General features: G+C 30.1%; 1 protein-coding gene and 1 long non-coding RNA gene across 8 annotated transcripts in view; one reads left to right on the top strand and one right to left on the bottom strand.

Moving 5' to 3' along the window:
- SNF4Agamma (SNF4/AMP-activated protein kinase gamma subunit) overlaps positions 1-4,079 on the top strand; it is a 514,590-nt gene extending 510,511 nt beyond the window's left edge. For all 7 annotated transcript variants that reach the window (XM_075290408.1, XM_075290409.1, XM_075290407.1 and 4 more), the window contains 3 exons: positions 74-252; positions 329-532; positions 3,255-4,079. In XM_075290408.1, coding sequence (XP_075146523.1) covers positions 74-252; positions 329-532; positions 3,255-3,962 — 1,091 coding nt within the window. In that variant the 3' untranslated portion in view covers positions 3,963-4,079. The remainder of the gene's footprint in view (positions 1-73; positions 253-328; positions 533-3,254) is intronic.
- Positions 4,080-8,545: 4,466 nt separating this feature from the next.
- Positions 8,546-9,255, bottom strand: LOC142220960 (uncharacterized). Its single transcript, XR_012717933.1, has 2 exons — positions 8,842-9,255; positions 8,546-8,772 (listed from the first exon to the last, which is right to left on the bottom strand). It is a non-coding gene; the product is annotated as an uncharacterized LOC142220960 (long non-coding RNA).
- Positions 9,256-13,884: the final 4,629 nt, after the last annotated feature.

Raw genomic sequence — 13,884 nt, 5'->3', positions numbered from 1 at the left:
AAAAAAATAAAAAAAATCATTCATTACCTTAAACATAATACTACATATATTTTATTTTTATTTTCATAATTAGGCGTTTTGCACAAGGAAGTAATGCCATTGGTTAGCATTGGACCAGATGCCTCATTGTACGATGCCATTAAGATACTCATACACAATCGTATACATCGATTACCCGTCATCGATCCAGCGACAGGCAATGTTCTCTATATATTGACCCATAAACGTATCTTAAGGTTCCTCTTTTTATATGTAAGTTAATTAGGTTTTTTATTTGCACTTGATGTTATGTATTTTTTGTTCATTGTTTTTTTGTTTATTTTCACAGATTAATGAATTACCCAAACCATCGTATATGCAAGAGAAATTGCGTGATTTGAAAATTGGCACCTACAACAACATTGAAACGGCCGATGAGAACACCAGTATATTGACAGCTTTAAAGAAATTTGTGGAAAGAAGAGTTTCAGCCTTACCTTTGGTGGATACTGAAGGCCGTCTTGTTGATATTTATGCCAAATTTGATGTGATTGTAAGTATTACTAAATGTAAAAAAGCGAACTTCATTGTCAGGTCTACGAATTCGAAGTCGAAGCGACCAGCAAACATTATATTGACACAATTTTTGGTATTTTAACAGGGTTTTGCTGTAACAGCTATAAATCTTCCTTTTCTATAAAAAATATTTACAAATCTTGCACCCAAAGAAATTTGTCTGCTAAAATAGCAAAAAGTCTACTGAAAAAGGGAAAGCAGTTATTGTTCGCTGAAATAGCAAACATTATTAAATATTCAACTGCAATCTTATAGAAGCAGTTAATTTTGCTGATTTTCGGATATTTTTTAATCAAAACACGTAAACTCAAGAAAAGTCTAGAACACAAACGTTTGTGGATGTCTGTTGGATAAACTGGATAAACAATTCGCAATATTTTCATGCTTTGTGAAACTGATGACACAGTTGCTGCCACTCGACCCAAAAATAATCTACCACAATTTTGAGAAAATTTTACCAACAAAAAATCTTATTTTGAAAAATTTTATTTCTATAGAAAATTTTATCAAAATTTTATTTCTAAAGAAACTTTTGTCAAAATTTTATTTCTATAGAAACTTTTGTCAAAATTTTATTTCTATAGAAAATTTTGTCAAAATTTTATTTCTATAGAAAATTTTGTCAAAATTTTATTTCTTTAAAAACTTTTGTCAACATTTTATTTCAGTAGCAAAATTTTGTCAAAATTTTATTTCAATAGCAGAATTTTGTCAAAACTTTATTTCTATAGCAAATTTTGCCAATATTTTATTTCTATAGAAAATTTTGTCAAAATTTTATTTCTATAGCAAATTTTGTCAAAATTTAGTTGTATAGAAAATGTAATCAAAATTTTATTTGTATAGAATTTTTTTTTCCAAAATTTTATTTCTATAGAAAATGTTGTCAAAATTTCATTTCTATAGAAAATTTTGTCAAAATTAAAAAGTTTTGTCAAAATTTTAGTTCTATAGAAAATTTTGTCAAAATTTTAGTTCTATAGAAAATTTTGTCAAAATTTTAGTTCTATAGAATATTTTGTCAAAATTTTATTTCTTTAGAAAATTTTGTCAAAATGTTATTTCTATAGAAAATTTTGTCAAAATTTTAGTTCTATAGAAAATTTTGTCAAAATTTTATTTCTTTAGAAAATTTTGTCAAAATTTTATTTCTATAGAAAATTTTGTGAAAATTTTATTTCAATAGAAAATTTTGTCAAAATTTTGTTTCTGTAGAAAATCTTGTCAAAATTTTGTTTCTATAGAAAATTTTGTCAAAATTTTATTTCTATAGAAAATTTTGTCAAAATTCTTTATTTCTTTAGAAACCTTTGTCAAAATTTTATTTCTATAGCAAAATTTTGTCCAAATTTTATTTCTATAGAAAATGTTGTCAAAATTTAGTTGTAGAGAAAATGTTATCAAAATTTTATGTCAATAGCAAAATTTTGTTAAAATTGTATCTATAGCAAAATTTTGTCAAAGTTTTATTTCTATAGAAAGTTTTGTCAAAATTTTATTTCTATAGAAAATTTTGTCAAAATTTTATTTCTATAGAGAGTTTTGTCAAAATTTTAGTTCTATAGAAAATTTTGTCAAAATTTTATTTTTATAGCAACATTTTGTTAAAATTTTATTTCTATAGCAAAATTTTGTCCAAATTTTATTTCTATATAAAGTTCTGTCAACATTTTAGTTCTATAGAAAATTTTGTCAAAATTTTATGTCTATAGAAAGTTTTGTCAAAATTTTAGTTCTATAGAAAATTTTGTTAAAATTTTATTTCTATAGCAAAATTTTATTTCTATAGCAAAATTTTGTCAAAATTTTATTTCTATAGAAAGTTTTGTCAAAATTTTAGTTCTATAGCAAAATTTTGTCAAAATTTTATTTCTATAGAAAATTTTGTGAAAATTTTATTTCTATAGAAAATTTTTTCAAAATTTTACTTCTATAGAAAATTTTGTCAAAATGTTATTTCTATAGAAGATTTTGTCAAAATTGTATTTCTATAGAAAATTTTGTCAAAATTTTATTTCTATAGAAAATTTTGTCAAAATTTTATTTATATTGAAAATTTTGTCAAAATTTTATTTCTATAGAAAATTTTGTCAAAATTCTATTTCTATAGAAAATTTTCTCAAAATTTTATTTCTATAGAAAATTTTGTCAAAATTCTATTTCTATAGATTTTTTTTCAAAATTTTATTTAAATAGAAAATTTTGTCGAAATTGTACTTCTATAGAAAATTTTGTGAACATTTTATTTCTATCGAAAATTTTGTGAACATTTTATTTCTATAGAAAATTTTGTCAAAATTTTGTTTCTATAGAAAATTTTGTCAAAATTTTGTTTCTATAGAAAATTTTGTCAAAATTTTGTTTCTATAGAAAATTTTGTCTAAATTTGGTTTCTGTATATATTTTTGGAGAGGGATATTTTGCTAAATCTACCAAAACTTTCTACCAATCTACCAATCATTAACAAATCTACCATTTTTTGTAAATTCTACCAACTATGGCAACTGTGTATGTAAGCCAACGGCTGTATTTATTACTAATGAGAATTTTTCTGCATTACATACCGAGTACGGGTTTAGGTATATATCTGTCGAAAGAAGCTCCGATTCTTATTTTCACCCATATTTTAGAATTTTTTTTGTTATGTTTTCTTTTTGGAAAATGCAAATAACGTTTATCACATCTCATCTCACTTACAGAATCTTGCGGCGGAAAAAACCTATAATGATCTCGATGTGTCCTTACGCAAAGCCAACGAACATCGCAACGAATGGTTTGAAGGTGTTCAATGTTGCAATTTGGACGAGACACTATACACAATTCTAGAGCGTATTGTTCGCGCCGAGGTACATCGCCTGGTTGTGGTCGATGAGAATCGTAAAGTTATTGGTATTATTTCACTATCCGATATTCTATTATATCTGGTCCTAAGGCCCAGCGGAGAAGGTATGGGCGGTTCGGAAAGTTCTTTGCGTGCTACAGATCCTCTGCTGAAACGTAAAGAGACCACCGATTCTGAAGATTCCGATAATAAATCACCATCAGTTGGCTCTGGTAGTCGTAGTCTAATTGAGGATATACCCGAAGAGGAAGCCCCACCTACAAAGCCATCTGATATTGTTATAGAGCAAGGTGTAAAATCTTCAAACTATGCCAATCAAGCAGAAATATCATTTGCCGATGAGGCCGAAGAGGATGGGGAGGAAAACAGTCCCCACAATGAAGACGATGAAGAAGAGGAGGAGGAGGACGACGACGAAGATGCAAAAGATGTGATAAGCGGAAATTGTGATAGTTTACAAAAATCCAGCACAGAAGAAGAGCCCCCCACACAAGATCTATCGACAGCTGTTTCTCTAACACAAAACACAACAGCTCCTCGTGAAATGGCCCTCGTTAGTGAGTAATGGTTATTACCTTACGTGATTATTGTTTAATTTTAATTCTAAATTTAGTGCAAAGGAATTTATTATTTACCACACACAAATCATAATGAAATAAAGAAAACAACAACTAAATGAAAACATTTTATTTATTATTCTAAATTAATAAACACATCTAATGGCATGCAAAAACCAGAACCACCAAACAATTTACAAATTTCTATTATCATTTTTTTTTTTTTTGTCAAAGCCACTAAATTCTTTACTTCTCTTAAGATGATGAAACGCAAAAAAAAAACACAAAACTAGAAAATCTAAAATGGTTAATACTTCATGTAAATTATATATACTAAATAGATTTGCTGGAAAACTGAAAAATATTCAAGCCTAGCAGAAATCATATTCATTTTTTATGAAATTGTAATTAAAAAATACTAAAGAAATTGGATAATTGATTAAAAAAAAAACAAAGCTATTGTGAGTTGTTTTTTTTTTTTTCTTTTTAATAGAAATATTTTATTTTAAGCGGATAATATAATAAAAATAATAAATAAATGATCATTGATTATATTAACTTAAAGCCAAATACATTAAAATAGTTTTTATGTTTTTTTTAGTAGCAAGACCTTAATAAAAAAAAATATTTTTATATTAAATTATCCCGCCACGATATTGTTAAATAAAAAAATACAATAACAACATACCGAAAAACTCCAAATTCTAATAGTAGCATACACACAGGCAATAGCAAAGGAAAACACCATTACAAATATATATATATTTTTTTGTCAATTTCATTCTTCTGTAGCAATGAAAATAAAAAAAAAATATTATAAAACCAAATTTTTAATTTTTAGTAAAGCGCTTATACAAAGGAAAATTTAAAACAATTTAAATGATGAAATCTACTCTACTTTCATAAATACAAAATAAACAACTAAAGAAATAAATAAAAGAAAAATGTAACCTATAAACAATACATATACGTGCATATATACAATATTACATATAATAATAATATTATTAATTATTAAGTGATATTTAACTTAAAGCTAAAATAATGAGAGTGTAGTTTCTTAAAATTAACTCAAGGCGATGATTCAAAAACAAAACAAGATAAATACAAATAACATTAACATTGGAAAATACATTTTGAAACAAAACAAAAAAAATGAAACATATTGTTGAAATTTAAAACGAAATGTGCTGTTTTATTTATTTCCAAAGAGGTCATCTCGAAAAACGAGTAAACAGTGGTTCATCCAATAAAATTTTGTAAGTATGTATATACCAAAATATTTTTATTCAATTTTGAGTCGTACGGTCATCGACGGACATCCACAATTAAATTACTTGGGTTACGGCCGATGGCAAGGCATATTAAAACTTCCTAACATCATCTTCTAAATTGTAAGTTAGTCCATGCGGTATACAGTGCCCCACATAAGTATTGGCACAGCACCCTGAATCACATAGTGGTTAGGATATCTGCAAAAAAAAATGTGCCTACCAAAAATATTGATTTTAAACTCCATAAAATATATACCAATCGACTCAGAACCACGTCCTGAGTCAGTTTAGCCCTTGTTGTCCGTTCGCCTTAACATGTATTTGTTGTTCGCAGGCTACTATTATTAACCGATTTTAATGAAATTTGGTACAGTGTTGATGAAAGAACGGGGGAATATAGGTATAAATAAAACAAAAAATTAGTCCATTCATTGTCTAGACTGTTTGATGATGTTATCAAGCAAAAAGGAATGCCAAAAAAGTACTAAATGTACCAAAAAAACTTATTTTGAACTACCTGTGCCAATACTTTTGTTCGTCAAAAAATGTGCTTTGTTTTAATTTTTTATAATTTAAATATTGAAAGAACAAATTTTTTCCTAAAATAAAAAATGATCTATATTCTTAATGCAGTTACAATCCAAATTAAAATATTTTTTAATTTAAAATAGCTTCATATCACTTTTAAAATATGGCTTTTAAACAAAATTGTTTGGTGTGCCAATATTTATGTGGGACAAAAGAAAGGTCGATTAAATACGTATATATTCAGTTCTTGACCGGTATATATAGGGAAGAAATAATTACGAACCGATATGAACTTTTGTGTGGTAATTATAGAACCAGAATTGAAATTATGAGGGTCGCTTTATTTGGGGACTATATACAATTATGAACACGAGTCTAACAAAAATGGCAGATTTTTTACTGTTTGGTTGATTGGTAGAATTCTTGATGTTTTGGAAGATTTTGCAAAATATTCCTCTCCAACTATGAAATGCTTCATAAATTTTCTATAGAAATAACATTTTGACAAAATTTTCTACAGAAATAAAATTCTAAAAAAATTTTCTATAGAAATAAAATTTTGACAAAATTTTCTATGGAAATAACAATTAACAAATTTTTTCTATAGAAATAAAATTTTGACAAAAATTTTCTATAGAAATCAAATTTTGACAAAATTTTCTATAGAAATATAAAATTTTGGTAGATTATATTTAACTCGAGTGGCAATCGTGATTTCTCTGTGATTGGGGATCGGTTTATTTTGGGGGCTATATATAATTATGAACGGATATGGTCCAATTCTGGCATGGTTGTTAAAGACCATATGCTAACACCACGTACCAAGTTTCAACTGGATTGAATTAATTTTGCTCCTTCAAGAGGCTCCGGAGGTCAAATCTGGGGATCGGTTTATATGGAGCCTACACGCAGAGAAGGAATATGATCACCTCAAACATGTTTTAAGAGCAAAATGTTATTTTTGTATGGTGACAATGTAACATGTTTGTCACTAAAATGTTATTTTCTCGTCAAATATAACCTGCTTGCTGAAATCAGAAACATGATTTCCGAGAAAATAACATGGTTGCGAAAACCATGTTACATGGTCACCACCCAAAAATAACATTTTGCTCTTAAAACATGTTTGAGGTTATCATATTCCTTCTCTGGGTGTATATATAATTATGGACGGATGTGGACCAATTCTGGCATGGTTGTTAGAGACCATATACTAAAACCACGTACCAAATTTCAACCGGATCGGATGAATTTTGCTCCTCCAATAGGCTCCAGAGGTCAAATCTGGGGATCGGTTTATATGGAGGCTATCTATAATTATGAGCCAATATGAACCAATTCTAGCATGGTTGTTAGAGACCATATACTAACACCACGTACCAAATTTCAAATCTTCAAATCTGGGGATCGGTTTATATGGAGGCTATATATAATTATGGACCGATGTGGACCAATTTTTGCATGGTTGTTAGAGACTATATACCAACATCATGTACCAAATTTCAAATCTGGGGATCGGTTTATATGGGGGCTATATATAATTATAAACCGATATGGACCAATTCTAGCATGGTTGTTAGAGACCATATACTAACACCACGTACCAAATTTCAAATCTTCAAATCTGGGGATCGGTTTATATGGAGGCTATATATAATTATGGACCGATGTGGACCAATTTTTGCATGGTTGTTAGAGACTATATACCAACATCATGTACCAAATTTCAAATCTTCAAATCTGGGGATCGGTTTATATGGGGGCTATATATAATTATGAACCGATATGGACCAATTCTAGCATGGTTGTTAGAGACCATATACTAACACCACTTACCAAATTTCAACCGGATCGGATGAAATTTGTTTCTCTTACAAGCTCCGCAAGCCAAATCTGGGGATCGGTTTAAATGGGGGCTATATATAATTATAGACCGATGTGGACAAATTTTTGCATGGTTGTTAGAGACTATATACCAACATCATGTACCAAATTTCAATTCTTCAAATCTGGGGATCGGTTTATATGGGGGCTATATATAATTATGAACCGATATGGACCAATTCTAGCATGATTGTTAGAGACCATATACTAACACCACTTACCAAATTTCAACCGGATCGGATGAAATTTGTTTCTCTTACAAGCTCCGCAAGCCAAATCTGGGGATCGGTTTATATGGGGACTATACATAATTATGGACCGATGTGAACTAGAGGCCTGCACAAATGTATTTGGCAGGCAAATACCAAATGGTGTTTACGGCCAAAGTCAAGACATGAGAGTATAAATGAGAGTACAAATAGTATTTGTAACCGAAGAAGCTCTGAGCAAATTAAACATAGTGTGTATTTATTTCAACAAATACTCGTACTTCCAATATTTGCCCTGATCCCGCAAACTCAAATACTCTCTTTGCAAAGGCAAAATGCATAAACACATTCATCGATAATGAATAAATAACACAAAACAACATCAAATACTCGGGACACGAAGCATAGCGACCGAGTATTCCTAGAGATTCATCTTTTTGCTTTGCTATGCTTTTGTGGTGCATTTGTTAGTCAGAGTTGCCAACTTGTAGGAAGAAAAAGTGGTATTTTTTGACTGTGTTTCGATCAATTACATTCATTTTTATACCCTAAATAGTGGTCAGGGTATAATAACAACAAAAACAAAAAATGTGCCTACCAGAAATATTGATTTTAGACCCCATAAAATATATACCGATCGACTCTGAATCACCTCCTTTAATTAAATGTTATTAATCGAAATGCAAAGAAACTTAATTTAAAAATAACGAATGTTGGTTTATTAGTTATTTAAACATAAAGGTACCTATGTTATATATCAAAATTCAAATAACATAATATGGTTGTCTTTTCTATGCTTATTGAAAATATTGCGATTTTGGAGTTTTATATTTACATGCAGCGGCAAAATAGGCGGTAACACTACTGGAGAGAATTCATATGTGAACCGTTATATTTTCATTGTTAGTTGCTGGTGCAATAGTCTGAAAATAGTCAGTTATTAGTAGTAATATTACCAGTTTAAACCAAAAAATATTTAGGAATTTGATTACCACCGCAATTACCATCAATCTCCCTGCTTTCAGCTATAAAAGCATTCGTTTTATTGTGATATGGCATCCCTACTTGACATTATATTGCTCTCTTCTGCTTCTCAGTTTCTCCTTCTCTCACTTACTCACAACTCCAAACAAATGGTGGTGGTTTTATACATTTTACTAGCGTGGAGATGGAAATACAATAGGTACACCATATAAAACTTGCAAATACGCGAGATGTGTGTAAGTTTGCAAATGCTGAATATGTAAATAGTGTTTGGCGTGAGTTTTTGTATTTGTACACACAAGATAATAGTTCATGTGTAGGGAAAAATACAATGATTTGCGGGAACAAATGAGAGTAAACAATGACCCTCAATAGACAAAAATGTCTTGATATGTCTTATAAGACGTCTTGTGCAGGCCTTTAATGTGAACCAATTTTTGCATGGTTGTTAGAGACTATATACCAACATCATGTACCAAATTTCAAATCTTCAAATCTGGGGATCGGTTTATATGGGGGCTATCTATAATTATGAACCGATATGGACCAATTCTAGCATGGTTGTTAGGGACTATATATACCAACATCATGTACCAAATTTCAAATCTTCAAATCTGGGCATCGGTTTATATGGGGGCTATATATAATTATGAACCGATATGGACCAATTCTAGCATGGTTGTTAGAGACCATATACTAACAAACTTACCAAATTTCAACCGGATCCGTTGAAATTTGTTTCTCTTACAGGCTCCGCAAGCCAAATCTGGGGATCGGTTTATATGGGGCTATATATAATTATGGACCGATGTGAACCAATTTTTGCATGGTTGTTAGAGACCATATACTAACACCACGTACTAAGTTTCAACTGGATCGAATGAATTTTGCTCCTCCAAGAGGCTCCGGAGGTCAAATCTGGGGATCGGTTTATATGGGGGCTATATATAATTATGAACCGATATGGACCAATTCTAGCATGGTTGTTAGAGACTATATACCAACATCATGTACCAAATTTCAAATCTTCAAATCTGGGGATCGGTTTATATGGGGGCTATATATAATTATGAACCGATATGGACCAATTCTAGCATGGTTGTTAGAGACCATATACTAACACCACTTACCAAATTTCAACCGGATCGGATGAAATTTTTTTCTCTTACAGGCTCCGCAAGCCAAATCTGGGGATCGGTTTATATGGGGACTATATATAATTATGGACCGATGTGAACCAATTTTTGCATGGTTGTTAGAGACTATATACCAACATCATGTACCAAATTTCAAATCTTCAAATCTGGGGATCGGTTTATATGAGGGATATATATAATTATGAACCGATATGGACCAATTCTGGCATGGTTGTTAGAGACCATATACTAACACCACGTACTAAGTTTCAACTGGATCGAATGAATTTTGCTCCTCCAAGAGGCTCCGGAGGTCAAATCTGGGGATCGGTTTATATGGGGGCTATATATAATTATGAACCGATATGGGCCAATTCTGGCATGGTTGTTAGAGACCAACATCATGTACCAAATTTCAACCGGATCGGATGAAATTTGTTTCTCTTACAGGCTCCGCAAGCCAAATCTGGGGATCGGTTTTTATGGGGGCTATATATAATTATGGACCGATGTGGACCAATTTTTGCATGGTTGTTAGAGACTATATACCAACATCATGTACCAAATTTCAACCGGATCGGATGAAATAGGGTTTCTCCTAGAGGCTCCGCAAGCCAAATCAGGGGATCAGTTTATATGAGGGCTATACGTAAAAGTGAACCGATATGGCTCATTTGCAATACCATCCGACCTACACCAATAACAATTTTCAAGTCCATTGCTTGTTTCGTTCGGAAGTTAGCTAGACGGACGGACATGCTTAAATCAACTTAGAATTTCACCACTACCCAAAATATATATACTTTATGGGGTTTTAGAACAATATGTCGATGTGTTACAAACGGAATGACAAAGTTAATCCTATGAGGGTATAAAAATGAGATTCAATTAAAAAATTAATTAACATTTTTTTAATGAAATCAATTAATTTGTTAACCAAATTAAAATGTGATTGATGCTATCATTTTCGTTATTAAGGACATTTCAATTAAAAACTTAATTGGATCAATTAATTTCGTGATTGAATCAGAAACAATTTTTGTGTGTGTATTCATACATACTTCGTTGTACGAGTAAGCTATCAAGCATTAACAAAAAAAATTTCAATTACAAAAATTACTAACATATAGTTTCGAACAAATATAAAATCAACTTAAACAACCGCCAATTTTTAGCAACAAGTGATAAAGAAATTTTCGACAATTTGTAGTATATTTTTTAATGTTGGTTTTAGAGGACTTTCATACTATTTTCAAACCCAATACTTACGAAGCATATAGAAAACGTATGAAACAATGAAAATAAAAGTTTTACTTCGATTTCAAAACCTTATTTTTGCAAATAAGAAAGATTCAACTAAAAAACAATGCCGTTAAAAGTTTTCCCATCTGTGAGGGGAAAAGTATATTGCAGAACAACCCTGCCGGGGATAATTTCCCACAAGTCTTTCATGTGAAATCCAGAACATACCCGATTATATTCTTCACAGACCTGAACGTAACCTAACATAAAAATTGAAAAACACTCAGCTACATGGATTTTAGTTAAATGTTTTATTGCTTTTAAATCGAAAGTTTTCCTAGAGAATAAAAGGTATAATCGCTTTGCGTTGTTTGGGATAATTGTTAAATGTTTCCTTATACCAATAATGGGTACATAAAGCAATATAAACCTAAAAGTATAAGACAAAATATGTATATTTGAAACATGTTTGGGATGTATAATTTAGGTCTATTTATTGACTTTTGTATCACTTAGTACTTAATGAGTAATGAATGAAATGAAATTGATTAGCAAACAAAGCATCAATGAGAGAATTCAATGACCGTTTGACCATTTTCGGATATGGAGATTCTCCTGGAAGTGGATTTGCGAACAAGAACATTTAAAACTACAACACGTTTTTTTTCAATTACAACCTGTTTCTGTATGTCGAACGAGATCTTTCGATCGACTGAAGTGCACAGAAACAGCTGATTTTTGGTTATAAATTCAGCTGTTTGTCCCCATTTCAGTCGATCGATAGAGCTCGTTCGACATACAGAAACAGGCTGTTAATTTTATTTTATGACAGAATGAACCCAGCAAAAAAACGTATCCAAAAAAGCAATGAAGATGTTATTTTGAGAACGGGAAGTGATGCAAAAAAATATTTACCTGATATTAAAGATTACGCAACCTAAATTTTAGAATGTGCAATTTACAAAATATTAAGAACAAATTTCTTTAAAATAATGCAATTTTAATTAAAATAAAGTTTATTATCTTTGCTTCATTTTTTTTTTCATTAAATTTAGGACACAAATTTTGGAAATTTATACCGCGAAAGGAGAATGAAAATTCGATAAATGAGATCTGCATACTAATTTTAATTTTATTGTTCCTAGATTTAAAGCCAGATAGGTCGCTAAAAAATGTCTTTATTTTAAAGAAGCCGAATCTTTAGCTCGGAATCAATACCAAAATCCTGCACTGAAAAAAATATTGTCGTGAGGTCAAAGATTTCATGTCTTTAAAATACGAATGCAAATTGAGCTTAGCATAGAAGACGCATTTCTCCAATATGTTTTTTTTTCCTTGTCCAAAAGTCGATAAACTTTTCAATGAAGTCGTATTGTCCTTATAATTAAGCGATTTCACTTAAAAATTGGTATCATAACATGAAAGAAAAAATGTTTGGACTAAGGTCAACTTGGCTTTAATAATTCAGAAAAAATTCTTTAAATTTAATGAGATTGTCTTTAAATTTGTTGTCTTTTTCAATTATAGGACATGTTTTTCAACACTTTATTTTAATTACGTTATTTACTTGAAACATAGCATAACAGGTTGGCTGATAATTCCCCGGTCTGATCAAGGCCGTATTCAGGGTTTGTAAATGAAATGGCGCAAAACCTGCGAAAAGAACCTGCCTAATTCAGCGATGGAAGCACTTGGAGAGTGCAATAAAGAGATATTTCCAAACGTGCATATTCTTTTAAAAATTTTGGTCACTTTGCCAGTTACTCAGGGATGGAAAATACAATTTTTAAGAAAGTACAAAAAGGTATTTTTTGAGCGGAAAGGTACTTTTTACTAAATTTCAACAAAAATTTCTCTGGAAGATTATTGTCAAGAGACTGAATTTTAAAGAAAATAAAATTTTGACAAAATTTTCTATATAAATAAAATTTTGCAAAAATTTTCTATAGAAATAAAATTTTGGAAAAATTTTCTATAGAAATAAAATTTTGCCAAAAAATTCTTTAGAAAAAAAATTTTGCAAAATTTTTTCTATAGAAATAAAATTTTGCAAAAATTTCCTATAGAAATAAAATTTTTACAAACTTTTCAATTGAAATAAAATTTTGACAAAATTTTCTATAAAAATAAAATTTTGCAAAAATTCTATATAGAAATAAAATTTTGACAACATTTTCTACCGAAATAAAAAATCGATAATATAGAATCGCATTCTTTTTTCGACTAAAACATTCTTGAAGTTCAATAAAATCCTGTTTTTGACTATGTCTTTTACAAAATCGAGATTTTCTTCCCACATGAACATGTCTGTTTTGCCATATTTGTAAAAGACTATTAGCAAATAGGATTGATAAAGACTTTCTCAAAATATTAAAATATTTTGTCATAGCTATTGTACCATAAATCTGATATCGACTCAAAAATGTCTACACAAAAGGTACGAAATCATTCGCGGGGGTACTACGGTACTGACCGGGGTGAAAAAGTATTGAAAAAGTACTTTCGTACTGCATTTTCCATCCCTGCAGTTACTACGTGCTCATCCGAACGTTCGTTTTCAACAATGAAGAGATTAAAGACGTATCTTAGAAATTCGACTAGCGAGAGTAGACTCAATGGATTGGCACTAATGTCGGTTCATCGCCGAATAAATGTGCCGACTGAAGAAGTCAT

This window comes from Haematobia irritans, chromosome 1, assembly GCF_050003625.1.
Source record: "Haematobia irritans isolate KBUSLIRL chromosome 1, ASM5000362v1, whole genome shotgun sequence".
Lineage (NCBI taxonomy): Eukaryota > Metazoa > Arthropoda > Insecta > Diptera > Muscidae > Haematobia > Haematobia irritans.
This window is presented reverse-complemented; position numbering and strand designations above follow the sequence as displayed.